At 41.2% G+C, this 23624-nt stretch overlaps 1 protein-coding gene across 2 annotated transcripts in view; it reads right to left on the bottom strand.

Moving 5' to 3' along the window:
- The window catches only part of SPIDR (scaffold protein involved in DNA repair), a 172606-nt gene that overhangs the window by 50190 nt on the left and 98792 nt on the right, over positions 1–23624 (bottom strand). For both annotated transcript variants that reach the window (XM_035894945.1, XM_035894946.1), the window contains exons 5-6: positions 21245–21455; positions 19186–19436 (exon numbers count right to left, since the gene is read on the bottom strand). In XM_035894945.1, coding sequence (XP_035750838.1) covers positions 19186–19436; positions 21245–21455 — 462 coding nt within the window. The remainder of the gene's footprint in view (positions 1–19185; positions 19437–21244; positions 21456–23624) is intronic.

Here is a 23624-nt window from a genome sequence, read left to right as displayed (position 1 = left end):
TATGGCAGGAAAAACTGAATTATAAGGATTTATTTTTTTTTATATTCCCTTAATGCAATTACCTCAATAACACACCTATATAAGCTTAAAAATGTTCTTTTATTCAGAAGAGGTTTTCTTCAGCTACTCATAAAGAATTACTCACACTTGGCCAGTGGTTTGTATCAACTTAAGAGAATAACAGAGAGTGCTGTGTTTTTCCAGTGGGGAAATCCCAGAAACCCACAGACACAAGCAACGAAGGTACACACAACCTCTGAGAGAGTAGATGAGGGGACAAAAAGGAAGCAAGGTCAAATCTTGTGTCAATCCACCGTGAAAAAAGGCTAAATCGGGGTTTGAAGAATTCCTTGACAAACAAAGCAAAACTGCAATGTCCAGTAGCTCCCCCCCTGCTCCAGGCCCCCTAAGTAATAGATCGGTGCTCTCAACCAAACCCACACTTGTTTAAACACACAGTTTCGCTTACCCTCCCTCATTATCTGGTCAGAATTAATGATTATCTGATTAATAAATTGTTACTCAATTACCACTTAACCCAATTCCCATCAATTAATCCTAGGCACACCTTTCAAACCACAATAAAAAAAAATGAATGTTCGCCTCCTTTTCCCACATTCTCCTTCCCCTCCTCCCTTTTCCACTCTCCCCAGATTAACGCATTCTGGGATTTATTTTCCTGTATCAGATCCAAGAACTGGAGTCTTCCATACCTTTTCCATCCAGGGTGACTAGGAGATGCTGGTCCCAAGCCTACCCTCTGCACAGAGTATTCTGCTCTCACCTTTCGGAAGAGTGTCAGTGACTGCTGCAGCATTTCAGTTCTAGCAAAACTCTTCACAACGTGGTCCCACATTGCCCAACGTCCCTTGACTCTCCTTACTCCTCCAATGTTACTTTTTGGGGTTCTTTTTCAACTCTGAGCTCCTTTCAGAGAAGCAGCTCCTTAGCCTAGCTCAGTTAATTTGTTCAGAGAAAACTTTTATTCACCCTGAATGAACAAATTGCTTTAAACATGAAACAGTCAAAAGAAATACAAATTCCTGAATAAAAGTCTTATCGCTGTACTGCCCTATTCCACATGCTCTGTAAGTGGCATATATTGTATGCCATATGCCAAAATGATTTGTATGTAGTGTTGACATTTTTTATGTTCCCCACGATGTTTGGCATACCACACTACACAGGGTGCAAGAAGATAAGATCATTTATGTAAGCAAAATACGACCTTAGAAGTGTGTAAATCCCTTATTTGTGTATGCAAGAGAAATAGCTGTGAGCACCAGTACTATTTGTATGTGCAATTATTTGCTTTACATGCCACATCAATTCTGCAAACAAATCATGACTATTTAGCAATATTCATCTCTTTCTATTGTATAATACTGAACTGGGGAGAGAGAAAGATAAGACTTCGAAGTCCAACAGTATACTGACTGCAAACTAACTAGCACCGAAATCTCAAGTTTGTGCTGTGAGAACAGAAATCTGTGGCTGACAAAACAGCAGAGAATGGGAAAAGCAGCTTGATCCAAAAATCAGAACTGCAAGAGGCTGTGCTGCTCTGGGACAAAACATGGATCTAAAAAGAATAAACACACAGTTTATATGTATCATTCATGCATATAAGTATACATATAAACTCCACACATTCTAAGTCATTGGTTGTTTTCTTTTTTTTATCCATGAGGCAAATATAAATAAAACTAGGTAAACCTTCCTGCCTTAGGAATCTGAAGGTGGCAAGGTTAAGTGCTCTGAAATCAACAGATGACACATTCAGTTTTTAGTATATATATTCTGCAATGTAGGAAGTCTGGTATTATGTCTCTTTTGAGTATTTTGCACCTGTGCTTCTCCACGTATGGTTAAAGAGTATCTATTTGTGTTAGCAGGGTCTGGAGCTTGAACAATCTGAATTAGGAGACATTTGAGTCCCGCTGGTGGCTAAGAGGAAAGCTGTCAGCCCTGGGTCTGACTATAGGTCAGTGCCACCTGAGCTGCTGCTTCAAACACATGGAAAGTGTCATGTGATGCCCCTACAGAGGTAGCTGGACCAGTGTGGTCTGTGCTCTAACTGGGAGGATGGCTTGGGAATGGCTTTACTTCAGCTCTCTAGTCTCTCATCTTGAAATATTTCCTGCCTCAGGTGGCATGAACCTCTTGGGCTGGAGGAGGAAAGTCTGCCTCTTATCTCTCTCCCCCTTCTCCCTTTCCAACCCCAACTGTTTCCATGCTAGAGCCAGCTGTAGCTGCTGCCAAAGAAAACAAGGCATTTTCCTACCTTGAGGGCATTCCCCTTTGAACATCAAAAGTCTATAGCAAACAATGGAGTTGAAACAGCTTTGCAAACAAAAGGTCACAAGAATTTTTCATAATGGAAAATATCAGACTACCTACAGGCAGGGGTTGCTTCCAGCTCACAAACAACACTACGCTTGCTTGCAAATACACTTCATTTTGAGCTGAACTAGTCTTTGCTGAGATACTGCATGGCCCCAGTGATGCAACTGGAATTCATCCCCCCTCTAGCCATTTTGTAATCACCTTAATTGTCAGGTCTTAAAACGAACAGACTTTTAGTTCTTTGGGAAGGGAATGCACTTCCATATGGTAAGAAGCCAAGCACGCTGTAGGGTGCTCTGAAACAGCAGTTCACAAATGAAGCGGTGCACGAAGTAGGGGAAAGGAGAAAGGGCACGTGCTACTGGGGAGCTTCGGGGAGGAGAGCAGAGCATGTGATGAGCTGTTGAGGGAGCTCTGCTCCCCAAGCTCTAGCCAAAGGACAAATGAGCAACGCAGAGAGCCCCTGGCTGCCAGGAGCTACTGAACCCATACTAGAGGCCTCCATGGAGAATTGGCAGGATGGGATTCAGCAACAGCAGGAGCCACATGTTTTCTGGGCTCCTGCTCTCTGCTTGTGCGTACGCCCAGCCCTGCGAGCGCAGCAGCCTCCCATGGGGTCACGTTCCCCTGCGGCCACCTTGGCCTCCGCCACTCAGACGTACCCCCCATTCCACTCACCTAGGGCATCAGCATCCCTGCCTCCCCCACAAGCACGCTCCGGTGGTCTTCCCTCACCTCCCGCCTCTCAGAGGCAGAGGGCTTGGCAGGAACTCTGTAATACCCAGTTTGAGTGCTGCTGCTATGAAGATGAACAGCGAACTCTTAGTCCCGAGACCAAGAGCAGAAGATGGAAGATGACTCTAGAAGCATTTAGAGGGAAAAATACCGGACAAGCTACCACCCAACAACCTTCTGGCTCTAACCCTTAGCACATCCCTTCAGATGTGCATAACAAAATACTTTTACTGTGGGAAATTAACAGAGTTTAAATGTGCACCCCAGATATTTGGCATTCATCTCTCTGTGAATTCTGCATATAGGTAAGCCTTCAGCAAAGAGGGAAGCTATGATTATCCGCATTTCTCTGCATTGCTGGGGCAGTGGAGGAAGGGAGTCAGGGGCATGGGTTGAAGGCTCTGAATTTTCAGGACAACTCATTATGTTGAAAACCAAAATTGTCATAATTTCACAATAAAAAAAGCTTGCTTTGGATTTCTTTTTTATTTCCTACTCCCCTACCAGATAGTTTAGCAGACACAAGCCAGAAAAACTGATGACTGGAAGCGTAGTTGAGCGCTTGCTCATTAGAAGAATTAACCCTACCACGTCTTTCACATAGCACCATCCTGCCAACTCCCATGGGAAGCTGCCCAACAAGACCATCACTGTCACTTACTGCCTGCCTGGAGTTTCTCCCAAAATTTCAACATCTTCTGTACATTCATCCTTGACCTTAAGTGCCCAATATGGGAACACTCCTTCAATCTTATCTTCCCTTCTCCTTTCCCACTTCGAAAAGCCTGGTCAGCCAACACTTCCTTCACAACAGGATGAAGAAAACCTGTGAGTTTGACTAACTGCAAGAACACACTCCAATACACTACAAGAAGTACTGCTGAGAACAAAACATCTGAGTTTTTCGATTTTAAGTGTGGGGGATTGAGAAAATGGCACTTGACTGGTGAAGGAAAGTGGTGGTTAAAGGTCACTGATAACTGGGGGGAAAAAAGGATAATTAAAATATTGTCAAAGTCACTGGTATATAAAGACCCTTTACATTTGATAGTTTTCAGTGCTCAACATGAACTGGCAATTGGTTTATAGACACTGTAACTTACATTTTAGCAGAGACCTTCAATTCAGATTAGTCTGGAAGCTTAACTCAGCTCAGCATTTCCAAATAGAAACAGAAATGAAAACCTGTTATTGGTAAATGGCACCATATGTATAATAATAGAGATTTTTTTTTTCACTCTTCTGCCATAAGGTACACATTCCAGTTATCACAGAAGTGTCTAGAAACCTTAATCAGGTTCATGCCCCATCAGACTAGGCACATGAGATATGCAGCAGTTTGCTTAGACTGCTCACATGCTTTAGCAAATTTTAACAGATGGATTAAACAAATGTGTGTGTGTGGAGAACAATAGGCCATGTAAATAATCTACAGAAAACAGTGTTCATTTCTTCTCCTGTCTCTTATCTTTCTTAATGTTTTAGCGTGTATGGATGGCTTTCCCAACCATACCAACAAGGTCTCCGATTCCAGTATCTCCTTAAAGCTCCTTCTTCTTCAGCATCCGTTTCATTTGTACATCTGTACCGCAAGACAATTGTCGCCTTTTTTCTTTTAAGCAGGCAACACGATTATTTCTGAGATCTGAAATATACTAGCATAATACATACATATATAGAGAAAAAAGATGCATTAAGCTATTTTGCAAAAGGGCCAAGGGAAGGGAGTTTTCTAGCAATTACTCAGCATAAGGAGTAAGGTATTTGGTGAATAGATTAGATAAAATTAGTAGTTGTCAACTCAGTACTGCCTGATGACAGAAATTGCAGCTTTATCTCTCTCCTGTCCATGCCTCCCACATATCATGCGCCTCATTAGGATGCTATGGACAGAAAACACTAGAAAAAGACCATCCCCAAGCCATCAGAAAAAGCCATCCAAAAAATCAGGGAAAAACTCCTGCCAGATCTGGTCAAAAAGATTTCACTTGGTTGCAGGGCATAATTATGTACTATCCTACACTATCACAGCATTAGAGGAATGGGAACATCCACGCTGTAACCAGGTGCTCTGCCAGGGTCAAAAATGCCTCCTTACTTCCAAACACATGTTCTTTTTGTGTTGGAAAAACTAGCACGACCCATAAATTGAAGAGAACAGACAACAGACTCAGGGAAAGGATTGGTCAGTCAAGATCTAGTTATGTTAAATTTGGCTGTACTAAATAAGATGTCACAGAAGCATGGCCTTTGAGAAAACACTAGAAACACCTTTGCCAAATGTTAGGAGGAGAAAGGCATTGTTTTTTAGGGTACACGGTCCGGTAATACAGTATCTGATACTGATCTATGTCCACAATATCCAAAGCTAGCAGCACAATGCTGATTGTCCCAGCCATCTTTGTGGGAAAACTCTGTTGGATAAAACTACTTTTCCCAATTCTTCGCATTCCTCCAGCTAAGCTCTTGCACAGAGGTTTTCGTTTCAGTCACAAAAGCATAAGGAACAAATGAGAAAGGACCCTGAATGGCAGAACAGTCAATTCAAAACAAGCCCAAGGGCCAGCACGTGATGACACCACATAGGTCATTTCCATGTACATAATAAAAGCCACTTATGAAGCATTTATGAGAACAGTAAATATGAACAAAAATGTTTTCTATCAGATCACAATGAACAAAAGTCTCCAGCAGATTTACCAAATGGTGCAAAACATTCCAGCATAATTTTGCTGGTTTGCATTAAAAGGAAGAACGTGAGCACATCAAAGCTTGACTTTGCCTGAGTAAGAAGGGATTCTTCTGGCCCTCAAAAGACAAGCTGACTTCCAAATTCGAATGAACTGAGCCTTGACCTACATTTGTAAAGGTAATAGGGGGCCAAATCACAGAACACGCTCTGTAGGGAAGTCTAGATGCTGCTGATACAAGTTCTCCCACCTGTACTTCAAGAGTACAGCTATAGGCACTGAGCACGCATAATTCATGAGCTGTGCTTCCACAGTCTCACAGGGCTTTCAAGAGCTTGCCATGTTCTTTTCAAGTGGATCATTAAGGGTGGCGTACCTAAATGGATGGGTGGAGGAAATTTATCTGAATAGGAGATTAGAAGTGATTCAATTTTGGGAGATAACTTGGTAAGACCATAGTTCAACCATGTGAGTTGACATTGGCATCTGGGGCTACTCAGCAGTTTCACATAGAGATACTCTTGTGCAGATGAAAAAGAATAGCATTATAAAGCTTTGTCAACCATAAAGGTATAATTCTGACATGATGATGGCTGATGTAATCAACGTTTTCATGAGGAGGCCAGGCTTAACAAGGCAAACTAAAGCTTTTTACAATGAACTTTTTGAATTCCCCTCGACTTGAAGAGTTCATCACTGACAATGGTGGGACTGTGACAAAGATAAAAGGAATGGAAATTCAGGCTGAGACCATTTTACAATGGCTCAGGCATCTTTTCTAGTCTCTGTAAAACACACTGCAAGTAGAGGCGAAAGAACTGGGAAGAAGAGGAATAGCAATGATGGTCTTCAGTCCAATTTACCTTTCTCAGGAGAAGAAAACTTGCGAGGGAAGCCAGTCCTGAAACTTTCCATTCCAAAGCTTTAGCTATTAAAATGACTAAATTAGGTGTGAGAAAGCAGTAAGCTCATTCCACACCTTCTACAGAAATGCAGAAGTAGAGTATAGACAAAATTTCCTAGTCCTTCCTTAGGCACCTCTGTCCTTGCCTGGATGAGCGGAGCTGTCAGAATTGTTTGGGGAACACTGACTGACCAGGAAAGGAAAGTGTCGTACTGACGCAAATACCAGAGACCACGCTGCTTGTCATACTGGAGCTCTAAAAACAACACTTCTTGTGCCTTCCTAATTCTCTGTTTTGCAGTTACTTTTGTTATTTATTTTTAAATACCCTTCTGAATAACTATCTTGCAGAAGAGGAGGGGAAAAAAAAAAGAAAAAGCAAGAACTGGGAGAAACCAGAGAAGGATAGCTGAGCCATCAATTCCTCTGGGCCAAAACCTTAGGTCCAATTTATCCTGTGCTACTGCCAGCCACTTACATCATTCATAGCAAAAAAATTTAGCAGTCCAAACTGGTGTGTTCGAGACTTGCAGGAATACTGCTTATTCCCGACTCGTCTTAAGAGCTAAACAGAATTTTTTTTTTGTATCTGCGTAGCTGCAAAGCATTATTTAAAAAGAATAGCTTTTAAACAATCAGCAAGCCATTTAAAGATGCAAATCTTATAATTTGCTACGCTAAAAGTTTTGACACAAAGAACACAGAATCCTGGGAAATCTGTTCATTAAAAAGGTGCGTGCTGTTCTAATATATATCCCATGTCAGCACAAACAGCCTTCATGTAAACACACAGCCATGAGTACCATGAGTAACAACTCTGTTTCCATCAGAAGCCCTTTATCCTGCGTAAGAGGTCTGCACGCTAATAGATGTCCTAGGCTAATGCTAACTAGCTACAGCTGGCTCGCAGCTATAAAAAGCATTAATGAAAACATAAATACTAACTTCTCCACTTCCCTCAGCCCCGTACGTCAAGGCTGCGCAAAGGCATCACTTTCCAAGTGGTCTGTGTGAATGAACTGGCTGCTCTGAACCAGCTCGCTCTGGTTCTCCAAAGTTTGTTTACCGAACAGCGTGTGCAGAGACACACTGAGCATGGGGGACGCAGGGGGAGAGACGAACCACGTGGCCGCCCGCCTCGCCCAGCAAATCCTCCCGCAACCCGGAGCCCTGGGCTTTCAGTGACGGCTCGGATAAAGGAAGGAAATATCTCTTAAGCAAGGGACTGACCTACGGGCATAAAAATGTCAGCCCGCGCTGAAGCTGAACACAGCCCGATTCTTACAATGTATTACTACGTTTTTGCTGCAATATTGCTTTGCTTTGCTGTGCTGCTGTTATGAATTCGGTTAGAATAAAGAGTGCGTGCAGTGACATACACGGAGCAGAGAAACAACACTTCATACTTCACAACTCCGCGCGCTCTCAAAACTCACTACAGGATTTATATTTTCGTTGTACCAAATATAAAACAAAACTGCAGGAAAGACTCAGATTTATCCAGTTCATATACAGAAAAGGAAAAACCAAACGATTTCATGGAAAAGAGGATGCATGCAACCCCAGGGTTACAAATTCAGACAAATTGAAGGGCTACAAGACTCAGCAATTCTTATTCAACCGTGCTGCACAGACCACACATTCTTCATTATTCTTTGACTATTGGACTGTTTATCTGCTATTTTAAAATAGTTTTGTCCTGAAAACAGGCACTTTGTCACTATCTGTTTCTATGCATTTCTTCAGCAGGTGACCTCAGAAAAAGACAAACCCTTCAGGTCTTTGCTGGGAGGCCAGGCCCGCTGGCTTGCTATCCACTCCGCTAGGCTAAAGACAATTCCTTCAAGCCCTGTGTTTGCTGGTTCCCAACAATTGGCACAAGCCAGCGTTCTCTGATTAGCCCACCTCTCATTAGCCCACTTTACAGGAAAAACTGGTGCGGCCGCACCTCAAATACTGTGTTCTGCAGTTTTGGGCCCCTCAATACAAGAAGGACATTGAGGTGCTGGAGCATGTCCAGAGAAGGGCAAAGAAGCTGGTGAGGGGTCTGGAGCACAAGTCTTGTGAGGAACGGCTGAGGGAATGGGGGTTGTTTAGCCTGGAGAAGAGGAGGCTGAGGGGAGACCTTATCGCTTTCTACAACTGCCTTACAGGGGGCTGTAGCGAGGTGGGTGTTGGTCTCTTCTCCCAAGTCACAAACCATAGAAGAGGAAACGGCCTCAAGTTGCGCCAGGGCAGGTTTAGGTTGGACATTAGGAAAAATGCCTTCACGGAAAGGGTTGTTAAGCATTGGAATGGGCTGCCCAGGGAAGTGGTTGAGTCCTCATCCTTGAAGGTATTTAGAGATGGGCAGACGTGGTGCTTAGGGAGATGGTTTAGTGGTGAACTTGGCAGTGCTAGGTTAACAGAAAGGCTTGATGATCTTAAAGGTCTTTTCCAACCTAAACGATTCTGTGATTCTGTGCAAGGGAAGCCTTCTTTTAGAAGCACATAAAGCATATAACAGTACTGCCTGTTTTCAGACTTATTTTCTATTTCAAAATATTGGATGTGTATCTTAAAACCTCAGCTTCTGAAGTCCCACCAGTAAGTAGGAGTCATACCCAGCTTTTTTTCTTTCCCATTTTTATAGAGGAAATTCTTTACATGAGGCTGATGAAATTTTGGGTTCTGCACCCAAAAAGCTTAGAAATACTCAGGAATACCTTTAAAAAAATTCTTATTTCCAAGTATCATGATCCTTCATTCTCACGAGTTTGTCCAATACATTATTTTTTTAATTTCCTCTGATTTGCACTACCCAAACAGCAACTGCATCCATGCCAGTCATCCCAAATCCAGCTTCAGGGATCATATGAAAGTTAGAATACAATCTATTTGGCTATGCAGGATTTTCTTAAATCTAACACAGAGATGTTTTCCAACATGGCATAACCCTTTGCAAGCATTTAAAAATAAACTAGCTGAGTGCAGTTTGTTGATTTGCTGAAGTTACAACCTCCAAATTAGAGGTGGCACCTCTTTTTGCTTTGCGTTCTCCCCCTTCTCCTTGGCGTGCATAACCTGATTTCCAACTCATTTCTTACAAATCCATGACCTCAGCAGAGTTCCTCTCCACTTACACTGTTGAAGTGCAGTCTGAGAGCCACCGATTTCCCTGACTGTTGAGGCATCCACTTCAAATGCCTGTTTTCTCAGGATGTTATTGCTACAATTCTCCCCCAAACCCTGGCAGTCCAAATATGGATGATGACTCAGATACACAGAAGCACCAAGGTATAGAGGAGCTCCTATCACAGATATTTTTAATCATGACTAAACAGCCCAGGCTGTAGCAAGAAAGTTTTGACAGTTTTCAGCTCCCTTGCGAAGGAAATGTGCACTTACAATTATACAGAAATAAAGCAATTAAAACCACTTTTGTGAAGATTAGGCACTGAATGTTTTTGCTAACAAGCTCTTCCACTTCCCATTTACGTTATATTACTACGGTCAGTTAATTTATGACTCTAAGACATGACATAACTTGTTGTTCCAATCAGATTAATTTCCTTGCACATTTTTCCTCATGTCAAACAGAATTTACAAATTTTGGCATTTGTTCAGAGGCAGGGGAAAATGCATAATCCTATCGTTACAGGACAAAGACAAGAACATCTGTAGCTGTCATGACTAGATCATATTTGAGTTCAATAGTGGGGAAAGTTCCTGCCTCGGAGAGGAAATCCACAGCAGGAACTACATAGGCTCAAGGGAAATTAATGGGCAGACAGAGCACTAACTTGCACAAAATGGTATTTTAGTACCTTATGACCACTCATATTCCTCATGTGAGGACCTCAGCTCCATGCATTACTTCCTTCTCCCATGACCTACCACGCACTCCATTGCCTGGGATTTTACTTCCATGATCCAAACTACACTTCCCACTTCTGTGAAGCTAGGACTCCAGTACAATCTCTTATCCCACCTCACTAATGGTCCATTCCTTGCAGTTCCCCTGTTCACTCACAGAAGTGAACACCTCCTTGCTGGTGGAGTTCCTGCAGCACATGCTGAATCAGGACCACGATTTCACAGCTGTGGTAGGGACCGTACCCCACCTTCCAGGCAGACACTTTTAAGTCCATGGCTGCCCTTGGTCTAGAATAGTAGGGAAACTACTGAGAAATATGGAATAACTTTATATTTTTATAATAATTTCCTTAAAGCCATCTTCCTAGGTAAGGACGATGCTGCTGTACAGGAGAAGATGAGATCATACAGTGACAGCACAAGTTCCAAGTGTCAAATTGCAGCGCAAATGCATGGGAGGTAGAAACACAGTAGAGACTTCACTGTGCCTTGCACTGGAACTTTGCTCCTACCTGCTATCTACATTGTGTGTATGTGAAAGACAGGACAACAGCTTCCTGGGCAGAGGACCCAGCACAAAGCTGGGGAGAGCCAGTTTGCTGCTTTCACTTCCATCTTTGCCTCCTTCCTTCCACTGCTGCAGACACAGGGAAGGTGACCGGGAGCGATCCAATACCCTCACCCCACTCTCAGGTGGCCGTATGAAGTCAGCTTTCAGATGTAGCCCTTGCACCTCTAGTTGCACAGATCAGTAAGCGCCCCTGAGCTGGAGTATGCCATTGCACAAAGGTATTTACAGTTGGCTGGTGGTAACTGCCTGATGGCTCAGATTAGCACCTCCAGAAGGGCAGGATCTGGAGCTCCTTGTGTGAGATCCTCCTCAATGGCTGGCATACCACCGAAAGAGTGCCAAAGTTGGGACACTGATACAGAGAAATAATTTTTAAAATACGTATATAAAATCCTGTTACTGTGTGATATGGAATGAAACAGCTCACAGCACAAACATGACCAAAAATTATACTCTGCAACTTCATGACATCATTCTTGGTCCCTTTTAAATGTGACACCTCTCTGAAATATATTTTGCATTCAGCCCTAGCCTTAAGCACTTGTAAAGCAGGCTGTCCAGAGGAGCTCACACTGCGAAATATATTTTGCATTCAGCCCTAGCCTTAAGCAGGCTGTCCAGAGGAGCTCACACTGCAGCCGAACACAGACCTCACATCAGGCATGTAAATTCAAGGAGTTACAAAACCATTTCGAACATATATCAGGCAGTAAGTGTCAGGTGAATAATTTCTTCTTTCTTACTGTAGGACTAAAACCACAAAAATAAGTAAATCTCTCTGAACCACCATGCCACTTGAGTCCTTATACTGTGAAGTGTAATACGCAGGAAGTTCATCCCAGGCCTTTGCTCATCACTTTTCTCGTTTGAGGAGTGTGTTCTTTTCCAAACCCTGTGAAGCCCCCTTTCGCCAAAGAGGGGGTGGAGGTATTAACCGAAATGCGTTTGAGGATTTCAGCACAGCCTGTAGCAGATCCTCACCCAGTGCGATGTTGCTGGCTGCCTTTGGCTGCAAGGAACGGAACAAAACCAGCAGGCGCTGCAGCCAGCCAGGACTGGCGCGTGAGGTTCAGGTAACTTCCTTAAGTGCATTTCTAAGTTACACACCAATTTCAAACCACAACGCTTACTGAAAGAATTAGTTAAGATTGTCTTCTCTGAGGAGCTTTATTTTATTTGTATTGTTTGCTGCATCTTAAATCTTTTGTATTCTAGAAAAGAAAGTGTGTAAAAGCCTCAGATACAGATGTCCAGGCCTATGTCCAGGCCTGTCCCAGCAGTGTTGCCCCTTTCAAAGCCTGTCTTGTCTCAATTACTAGAGTGTGCCCATAATTTTAAAGCCACATAGGACAGTGTATTCCTGATTCTGTATTCTTTGGGAGAAAAAACCTCCTTCTTCCCCAAAGAGTATGTTCGTATCGCCTTTCCAAGGAGTACTGATTTGTTATATCCAAACAGAAACTTCTACAAAACTGACAAAAAGTTATTTCTAAGAATCTCCCTGCTATTATATTTCTTTGCACATCTGCTGATCTATGCAGATACTTAAGGCTGTGCATACAAAGAGTGCTTACTTGCCCAAGTTGCACAGAAATCGCGTGCAGTATTTGTGTGGTTAAATTTCTCTCCCAACTGTTAGCTCAGCGTGTGTCCATCTAGGCATTTACAACATTTATCACTGCTCATGGCCCTTGCCTTCTGTACCATGGTAGCAGGAAAACAAATCTCAGAGACACAATCTGGCTTTTGTAAAAGTTTTGGAGAGCTCCAGAACGACTTTAACACTTCCTCCAGGTCAAGACTGAAGTCATGTAGTCAGTGAAAGGTAGAGGTGTAAAACACACATGGAGGATTTCTGCTCTCAGTTATGTCAGCCACATAACTTTTGGAGATACAAAAATTCAAGGGGAAGAAAGGTCAAAACCAAGGGAAAGATTCCATACCTTTTACATAGGCCATCTTAGAATAATTCTTGACAAATAACAGGTGCTGGAAAATTACTATTCCTGGTTTAAACCAGACAACGTACAACAGCACATACCTTGATTGTGGCTCTAGGGGTGGAAAATTACCTTTTAAAATTGTTCCCTTTCTGCTCCCTAGACTGGTCTCCACTACAGGATAACATATGGGAGAACCACATCGTTCTTCCCATTCCCGCCACTTACATATTCCCTTGAATACAATCAGTTGGGTGGATACAGCCATAAAACAGACAGCAGTGGGAAATGAGGCGTTCGGGTGCAATAAAGCTTCCCCAGCTTTCTAAAGCCCTGCATGCAACCATCAGATGTGGGAGGTGTGAAAACGTATGGTTACAAGGTAAGTGGTGGCAAATACACAACTCTACATAATGATGCTTCTATACCATTTATGTGTCTCTCTCTGTTATTCGTGGATCTCTGCAATTTCTCTATCATGGGGAATACATCAGTAAGTACAGCTGCTACTTCTTCTTGACCAACAAAAGGCTTGAGGGGGGCGTGAATATCTTCTGTGAAGATACAGGCACTTACTGATCAGTCTAAGCACTTGAGTATGGAGGAACTATAAGGTAGCAACCAGTGTCTCCTTTTATGCTAGACACATACAGGAGCCTGCACACCCAGTGTTGGCCATCTGACAGTTGGGTTCTGTTCCTACCCATTTGCTTTCCAAAGAGACTGAATCCCTGTCACACTTGTGGTCTATGCTGGCTACTGTCTTCTCGAGACTCTTCTATATCAGCAGCTTTTACCACTGCCCTGACATATTTTAGAACAACAGCAAATTGTTTAATCGCCTATTCCTGGTGCAGGGCCGAAAACCAGTGGTGTATGTTGAGGGGTCCTTTTTTGTCTTTGTACAGAGTATATCAGATAACAGTGCTTTCACCTTGCCCTTGGACAGAATAAGATTATGTAAATATTTAGCACTGAAAAATAAACGGTAATGTCAAATTAACAAATTGTTGTACTACAGTGGCACTGGAAGAAGCCCAAGTTCCATCTATCCGTCTGCAGCATCACCAGCAGGGAAAACACTTTCAGGGCTATCTGGGCAACAACACAGGGAAGCTACAGTGTTAAATATATAATACAATTTAACATCTCAGCTGGACAATGTGATAACAAAGCTGTTTTTCCAACAGTCTTTTATCCTTACTCTCTGTTTGAGAATTACAAATACAGTGGGGTGGAGGCAAAAAGGAATAATCCAAGTGTCGCGGAGTCTTAACTGTGAATAAAAAAAAAGGGGGGCGGGGGGGAAAGAGACTTCAAAGCAGAAACAGGTTACTAGACCTTGAACCACAGCTGTTAGGAGAACTATCACAAGTCTGTCAAGTAGCAATTAGACTACTTTGCAAGAATATTAGAAGCACGTATCTTCACTTCTGAGAAGTATCTGAAAAGGGGAAATCAGAGAAAACTTCTAGCTTATGGAGTACTCTCTACTGCACTTCAGTTACCTATTTCCTGTTTATTTCCCACTTGAAAAATCACATCCCAGAAACATAATGTAATTTTTAAAAACTTGCATTTATGACCATTCCATTTAAAATGTTTTGTTGAAAAAACACAAAAAACAAATGGAATGCTGTAAACAGATTTAAGTCAGCCACAAAAAACATTCTGACAGATGTTAGCATCTGTGAACATGGATCTTTCACGACAGTCCTTTCCAATCTGGGCTCTTTTCAAATAAGAAGACCTCCAGGGTTTTGTTGTTGTTGTTGTTGTTTATTTCAATATGCTTTATAAAATTTAAGCTAGGTTTTCTGTACCAGAAGGGTGACTTTTCAATACATTAGTCCACCAACTTGGAATGCTAGTTGCAGCACTTGACACTCAACTTTCAGCTGTGCATGCTGCCAGACAGGTTAACCCATTGGCTAGATTTGTACTAAGATAAACAGCAAAGATTATTAGATGAAGAAAAAGAGGAAAAAAGGAAATCCAGCTTTGAAATGAATTAGTTTTACAGGATTACCACTCACCAATAAAACTGTTTTACACAGACTTACGTAGGAACAGACTACTCAAAAACTTGCAACAACTTGCTGGAGCATAATGAATCCCAGCAACTGACTATCGTGCTTCTGGGGGCCTGCTCAGAAAAAGAAAGACTTTCCCCACGCTTCTATTTCTTCCAGCCTCTCAAACAAATCCTCAGCTCTTCTAAATATTTTGCTCCCCAAGGGTCCTACTTGCATGGTAGCCGGCCTTTCCATTTCTCTAAGATCTAGTAAATTGAAAACAAAATAAAGAGCAAATCTGAAAGAACCACTGATGACTAGTGCATAGAGGCAGATCACATTATTTTTTAAAGTAAATGTCTTTGTTTTGTTCTTGGAATAGAAAGTTATAGCAGGCTAGAATGCTAACATTCAGGTAGGAAGTAGGTCAAAACATATGCCAAGAGAAGCGAATGGAAACTTTCTGTAGTCACCCACAAAGATTTTAAAATGTGTATTCACAGCTATAGCTAGCACTGCCTGATATTAGCAGTGGTTAGCTTTTCCTTTTTAATAGACAACACCCTTTTCTGTTCAGCCTCCTCACCCAAATCTTTTGAGTGCTCTGCCCAGTTTAACTGCCTAATAGTCTTAAAAATGCATCTATTTTAGTTTCACCAACTACCACACGACTAGCCCTGGCCTTTAAGGCATAAAACTGACCAGCTCTATTTTTTACTGAACTCACGTGGCCTGCTCAAAACAAACAGATACTGGCAAGAGCAAAATCCAAATTATACACTGCTTTATCCCAGGAACACAAAGTACAAGGCCGACGCAGTGAGTCAGACACCTCAGCGCCAGTGAGCTCCTCAGGTTGACAGGAGTCTCTTTGGGATCCTCATATGTGCAAGCCAGGCCTTTTACAAAAAGAGTCAAAATAATCGTGTTTAGACAAACACGTGTTGTGTCATTAGCAAAAGTATCTCTCTCATCAGAGGGGAAAAGGCAGCAAAAAGTATGCCAGGAATGCTGGAAATGGGCAGACAGTCACGGCAAGTCATATTTTCTTTTTTTTTTCCCCCATGGAACTCCTTCAGCATGAAAAGTCCATTTGCAAGAGCAGTTAATTATGGGGGGGAAAGGCAAATGATTCGACAGTAATGCAGGGAACGTGGGACCAATATATGTACAACAGAAGCCAGAGAACTTCTCAGTCTCTGTAATAATTTCTCAGCGTCCTCAGAAAATGCTTTAGATACTTCAGCTAACCAGACTTAAACCCATCAGACGTACCCATTTGTTTATCAGTATAAGGCTGTATTCTACATACGTGTATTTATGAACAATAAAAGCTAGACGCATATAGGCATTACTGTAATTTCTATGCTTAGTAATTTCTACGTTAGTTTTAACCAAGTAAATGAATCCATTTCCTTACAATGAAAATTGAGGCTTCTCCCACAATTTGCCAGTCTCTTTCTAGAAACTGGATGCCTTAAACAAAATGCATCACTTCTCCCTGCTCTGCATTTAATTTCATGCCTCTTTCCAGCTTACTGTGTTTTTTGTGCTTCCCTATGGCAACAACATCTAGGGTATTGTGGAGTGCTACAAAAGAAGATATACAATAAGCCAGCCTAAAATACAAATCAATTAACTATTCACCTACCTTGATATCTAATTAGAAACTTTTGTTTACGAAACAGTGAATTATCTAACTCATCTTGCCACATAAAATACAAACTTTGCTTTCATGGCAGTTTTACTTCACAAAAAGTAAAAAAGAAAAAAAGAGGGTTTTTTAATTACAAAAGATTAAGCCATCAGTTGGTTCAAAGGACTGCCAGAGGGCGTTGGACTCTTTTGCTCACTATCAGGTGACAGACACAGACATTTTTGATAGAGGAGAGAAGTCGCATGTGGATGCCTATCAGCCATGGAAACAGCAGCTGATAAAGGAGTATGAGGTGTTTTCCATTCCTCAGTCTTCAAAAGAAGCGTTCGTTCTCGTCTTTGCAAAAGAGAAAGTGGGTTGATTTTTCTCTTCAGGATCCAAAAGACAGTCTGATAGCTATGAACGACAACAACCAAGCTCTTCTCTAAGCTAGGACATTGATAAAACTTGAGGAACATCCTAGAGGCCAGTTTTACAACTGCACATGAGAATACCCAGCTACAGCATGTACTCAGAAGCACCGGACTCTCATTTTTAATTTTATTTCTATTTCAAGTTTGACATAAGAAGTGCAATCTGAGATTTCTGTTTTCTTTCACCCCATTCCTGTGAAGGGTGTGGGCTCAGGCAGGTTAACTACCTCAAATTGTGTGACTACAAATTAAGTATACTTTTGGTTAAAAGTTGGAAAGGAAGTATCGAGACTGTATTATCATTTGAACTCTGCTAGAATTGATGCTGTTAAAAATCAGCTTGAATAATAACTGTCAGCTGCCCTGACTTTTGAACAAATGTAGCCCTCTGGAAGAAAATCTATGCGGAGGAATACTGTCCTCAAAATCACATATTGACGTGGGGCTGGTAAAGTGCTTTTCCTCTCACTTAAAAAAAAAAAAATATTATAGCAAGAATTAATTAAATATAAAGCAAGGAGTTCACACAACAATACATACTGATTACTTTTTTAAAAAATAACTCAAGTTAGGGTCAATGTAACTATTATATGCAAAGGAGCTTTCAAAAAATATTGGGGACAAGGCTGTGGATAATTACTTTTCTGTGGGTGGTAACCATGATTGCATTTTAAGAAAGACCAATCTTCCTAAATTCCCCCTGGAGGCATTTTATTGATCGAAATGAGTGCTGTAAATTATCCAGTGGCTTACAAGGTAGCAAGAATTGGGAGAATTCCAGTATTTCAAAAGCTCAGGAAGAAGGACCTGTGAGCACGCTACTACCCACCAGCAGGGTGGCTTAGAGGAACTCAAATTCTTCAAACCTTTGAAAAATCCCTTCAAAGCATGTTGCAAATTACATCTGGAGAGTTCTCAATGGGACCTTTTAAACTAATTGCACATCTCCATTCAGGTCCTAAACTCTGCAGGAAGGTAGCTCTCCTAATGTCCTGAAAGGCTGAACTTAGAAGCGTTATGTAAGCTCTACCACTGCAACTCACTTTAATAAGCTCCCTGAGTGAAAACAAAATCGAATATATCTTACCTTTTAAAATTTTAAGCCAGCATGAACCAAAAGTTAGTGCAAAACCAAAGGAAGGAAATTCAGTAACAGACACACAACCCAGAGTTGCCGAGAAAGACTTTGAAATCAGTCTTTGGTCTCAAACCTTGAGGATCATAAAAGGAGAAGGAAAGGGTTCAACAGTTCAGCACTGGTCAGAAGGGAAAACTGTGTCTGGCATACATTTTGAACTTAAGAAAACAAGGTCCCATTCTTGATTTCCTACACCGAAAACAGACCAGTGTTAGGATGCAATGACGAAAACAGAAGAGGCTAAAACCATTGGTCTAAAGCTGTATGCTCCATGGGTTTTGTGTATAAGATTTCTGCATTGGTGTTAATGTTTTGACACCAGATCACTTTTTACTACAGAGGAGCTGAACTGCTGTGACCTCCAGATTTCCAGAAGTAACAGGAGCTCTTTCCAGTGGCTTCAAAATGGAAGTCTGCACGTGTACACCTATGTTTCTCTGATGGCATCTGTGCAAAATCCCCATTTTAGAAAAGCCTTTCATTTCTCCATTTTTCTATGTATTTTTCTTTTGTTTTAAAAGACCGCTCCAGGAGCATAACTTACTAGCAGAGAATACTGGAGACTGAAATAGGTAAATGGGAAGTAACAGTTATTCTGTGAAACTCAAGGAACAGTATAAGATGTCAATGATCATCACTGGTTTTAAATTAACTTCCCATTAATTCATTTTCAATCTTCCTGTCATCTGTTGGTGACATAAACTATAGACGGATCCTTCCCTCCTCTGGGCAGGACTACTTCTGTGTCACACTATACCTATCATAAAACCACACCACTTCCACCAAGAGCGTTGCGTCTTGCTGAGCGTGCTTATTCCCTGCAAGCTCATGACTAAAGATGGCATTTCCAAACTCCCTCCTCTTCCGTTTCTCATATATCACAGCCTCAACAGGAAAATTTCCATGCATCTTACTACTCACCTAACATTTGGTGGATCTGAATTTATGATGGGTGTTGCACAAAGAGGCTTGTTTCCTTGAACGTGGCTTCCGTAACCTTCTCTTGCAGGCAAACAGTACACCCTTTGGATAACGACTCGTACTTGTGCTTCTCTCCAGCCCACTGCTCCCTGGCTTTCCACCATTTCAAGCAGAGAATCATTAACAGCACTCTGTGCTAAGGGATGCTGTTTCAAATCACAGTTGTTACGGATGTGTGGAGCACAAGCAACCTGGTGAAGGAAAACACATGAATAGAAGCATTTCACGGGACCTTGGAACAATGTAGTGCTAAAGAGTAAAACTTCAGCATGAAAAATCACTGCAAGAAGTGCAAAATCAGTTTCAAAATAGTTACTGCACCTAAACTAACTTACAAATGGCCAGTATTTATTGCAGATTTTTAATGACCACTGAAGAGAGTTGAGCACAGAGTGCTCTCCTGTATTTAACTGGTGCTCTGGACTGAGCTAACTCCCTCCGTGAGAGATGAGGGTGACATCAGCCGGAAAACAGAACTGATATTAGTATTTATGATTCTTCCCCTTGAATTGAGTGCCATTTTTACTACTTTGATGTTCTTTCCTTCGTCTTCTAAAAAAGGGGTAAAATACATCTTGAATGCTTTTGGACTTTCAGATTAAGTTAAAATGAACAGGTGTCTAGTTTTATAGAACAGTAAGTTAGTCCTCAGACTTACACAGTTCAATGTAAAAGAATTAGATCAATAATGAAAAGTATAAAACTTTAAAAGTAAAAACCTTAGTCTATTCTTTCACCACTTCCCAAACATACTTTATGAATAACATCTTCCAAACTTTCAAAATAAATTTTATGAAAACAATTGTGCTACATTTTGCCTTCATCTAAATGAGTAATTAATTTTAATTTTAAAATATGTATCTTTCAGTAAAAATTGTATGCAAGTATAGACTAACATGGTCTATATATATAGGCTCCTTCCCAGCACAAGCCAAATTTCTATTTTTACAATGAAACCTTTTTTTATAAAATGCTGGGTGCCAAGAAAGGTTTTCAGAGTATTACAGACTGTGCTGTAAGTATTATGCACCAGCAGAGAAGGAGAATTTGCAGTATTTAAAAGAAAATTGTGGTTCAACACTACCCCTTGTCTACAAAGCGGTTGCAGGAAAACTTGTCTACTGAGTTTTAAATGAAGTGGTTTTGTTTGTTAGGAACCACGAGGGGAACAAGTAAATTGTTCTGGTTTTCGAATACCACAGTAGAAGCTTTTTACAAGGTAGAGCTGAAGCAAGAAAGGAGATTAGGATTTGATTTATGTAACTTTTTCATTCCCAGGCCTATAATGGGAATTATATATACAGCAAATACAAAATCTTGACACTCGGTGTTGTTCATCAAGCTTGTAGGGCCAAAATTCTCGAATATTAAGTGTTAAGAATGACTTTGTGTGGCCAATATAAAGCCTTTGCAAGAGCCTTACTTTCAGAAACTGCTGGCACACACTATCAGACAAGCAGATCCCTTAAAATACCTCAGCTTGTACAATCACAGCCAGAGACATGCAGTCAGTAGTCACTTTAATATAAACAAAGTCAAAATAGGAAAGCAAACTGAAGGGGCGGGAAAGGGGGGGTGGTGTTACCAACTGATGCTTTAAAGAAAGGAGGGGATCGATTTAAGAAACAGGAGCGGGGAAAGGAAATGTTTATTTCAAATATCTTGAGTGAGTTAGCAGCAAACAGATTTTATTTCAAATAAAGCTTAGCTATTCAGCTATAAAGAATAAGAGAAAAATTGGTGAAAAACCAAGCTATAATTACTACTTAGCACAGTAGTGAGACTTCAGCAAAATAACCTCACAGCAGTTCAGCATCTGGATGGGCCAAAAGCCTCCGCTAAGAAAATATTATTAAAATAAACACTGCATATTATTCAGCCCTGGCTAAATGAAAGGGGAAACTGAACAGGTCAGTAATTTAGAATTTTTGTTTTTGTTATGATTTCCAAACATCTGCTCACCAACTTGTTACCAAGTGCTAAACCAAACGGAACTTACCTGATTATCTGAAGGTTCCTGGTGTAACTCATCATCGAGGTCATCTAGTCTGAATGTCTGTGCCAAAGATATAATATTTTTCCTAATAAGCATCTTCGTAAGACCGTATGTCTTCTCTCTTGTTTCTGAATGTTCACCAAGTAGCACCTTCTGACTAAAATGTGTATTCATGATAACAGGAACATCTGCATTTTTGAGAAGCAGTTTTTGCCTAGAAAAAAAATAATTTAAGTGGCATCAAATCCATTACAAGTTAAACTACCAATAAGCACTATTTTAAAACATGTGTTGTATTGTATTTCTCTCCCCTTTTTTCTATAGTTACCACTGAAACACTCAAAGGTGTGTTACCCAAATTGCAAATAAACCACCCCATCGATACCTTCAGCTTGGAACAGCCCTATTAGCTCAGGCATAGCCCTGGGCGAGTGGAGCTCCACTGTATCCAGGGGACAACTTACACCTGGAAGCCGGCTGAGCTGACAAGCCCCATGAACCCCTTTGGGCTTCACACAAATGCTACTTGGTGCCTCTGTGTTGTCAGCGCAGCACCAGGAGCACCTGGAAGCCCTGCACACACGTGCTGAGATAAAAGCCATGAACAAAAGATTATTAATCCTGCTCTGTGTGATGGACCCAGCCTGGCCCCTGCAGACCAGGACATCCCTCTCTGGTGAGTGCTTCCCACCGACCCAAATTCATTCTCACTGTAGCCAGCAGCAAGCTGTTCCTTCCACTCTTTCGCCTCTCTTTCTCTAAAAGCAGTATCTTACGCTTTTCCTATGATATGCCGCACATTATTTTGCCTGTGTGTTTGCTGCTGTCATAAACGTGCTCTCCAAGACCCAGTTTTGGTTTCTAGTGACAATGTAAATGCCCAAACAGCTTCCCATGCAGCAATTTCTACCCTAGCAGATTAAGGTAATGGTTGCAGAATCTCTAAACACACAATCATTTAATGCCAAAGCATGTCTCAGTGTTGGGACTTTTTCATACACTAGTATCACAGTCATACATTCAGAAACATGCTTTTTATACTCACAGGATACAAATCTAATGAAGGCAGCTAACAAAACCCATCAGGAATCTCATTTTCTAGACACCCATCAAAACAGAAACAAAATTCACTTAGTGACTTTATTGCAGGCTGTGTTTTTTCTACTATTAGATTTGTATCGCTTGGGAGAAAACAAAGCCTCCTGCCCTGGCAGCAAAGCTGAGCTGCCCTGAGTTCAGAAGGAACTTCAGGACCTCAGTTTCCAGACTGCTCAACAGTCACATTATGGAGATGAAGCAAGTTTTCACAGCTACGGCGTTATTTCTCAAAATGCAACCATACAGAGTTAAAAAAATGAACCAAATTGAAACAAACCCCACTCTAAAAATGCTTATTTCTGATCTCAGTTCATAATACTTATTTCTGATCTCGGTCCATACAAGATCTTCACTATGGTCTGTTTTATAACAGATTCCTTCATTCTCTACACAGTGGATAGCTAAATGGAGATGAATGCATGTGTATTTTCAAAAGAATAGGAAGAGTTGCAGCAAGTTATTAAATATAATCCCAAGGTTTTTTATAACTAGGAAAATAATGCAACAGGGAGATGATCTCTGCCTTTTAGACAAAAGCACACATTTAAAACTAAGCCTGCAACTTAAAACTCTGAATCGTACACACAAATTATAAAAAAGACGTATTGCTTCTATCTGTGAACACTCACGGAAGTTATGATTTGGAATGGAAAATTCGTGAAACGTTACAGCAGAAAACCAAGTACTGAACTTCACCCCGACGCCTTACTGCCATCTGTAAACTCTTCAACTCTAAGCGAGCAGCAGGTCACCCCCGAGGGACACTCGGTCCCTCGACTCCAGGTGAATTTGCTCACAAGGGTCCCAGTTAAGAAGAGCATGACAGTAGCTCACAAGGCTGCCAAACAGACGTTGCCTGATCATCTTCTGCATTACAGGATTAAAACTGAGGAGTTAGCTGGGTCGGCAGACCAAGACATCTCTGATTTCATAGGATTTTTAAACTGCCTCTACCCCCTTTTTTCCGAAGAACAAAAATGTATATAAAGTTTGCTACAGATCTCAGAGCAGTTTGGGCTGTTTTTATATGCAGATGTGGAATGAAAATTTTAGCACCTACTTTCTTGAGACGTCTGTGTTCAGACCCAAAGTAAACAGGAAATCTCTCTGAACACGAGACTGTTACGTCACTAATGTCAGAAGAATGTTTGCTTGATCTAAATAATCTCATTCTCTAAAAAAATACTGACGTTAGTAGCAAATCATTCGCAGGAACTCTGAGGTTTATGGTTTTATTTTTATTTTCCTGTGCAGATATGTGATCAGTTTGTTTTTTGGTTTTTTT

The sequence above is a fragment of the Egretta garzetta genome, unplaced genomic scaffold (assembly GCF_000687185.1).
Source record: "Egretta garzetta isolate BGI_Z169 unplaced genomic scaffold, ASM68718v1 scaffold35, whole genome shotgun sequence".
Taxonomy (NCBI): domain Eukaryota; kingdom Metazoa; phylum Chordata; class Aves; order Pelecaniformes; family Ardeidae; genus Egretta; species Egretta garzetta.
The sequence above is the reverse complement of the archived record's forward strand: the minus strand, read 5'-3'. Positions and strand labels throughout refer to the sequence as shown.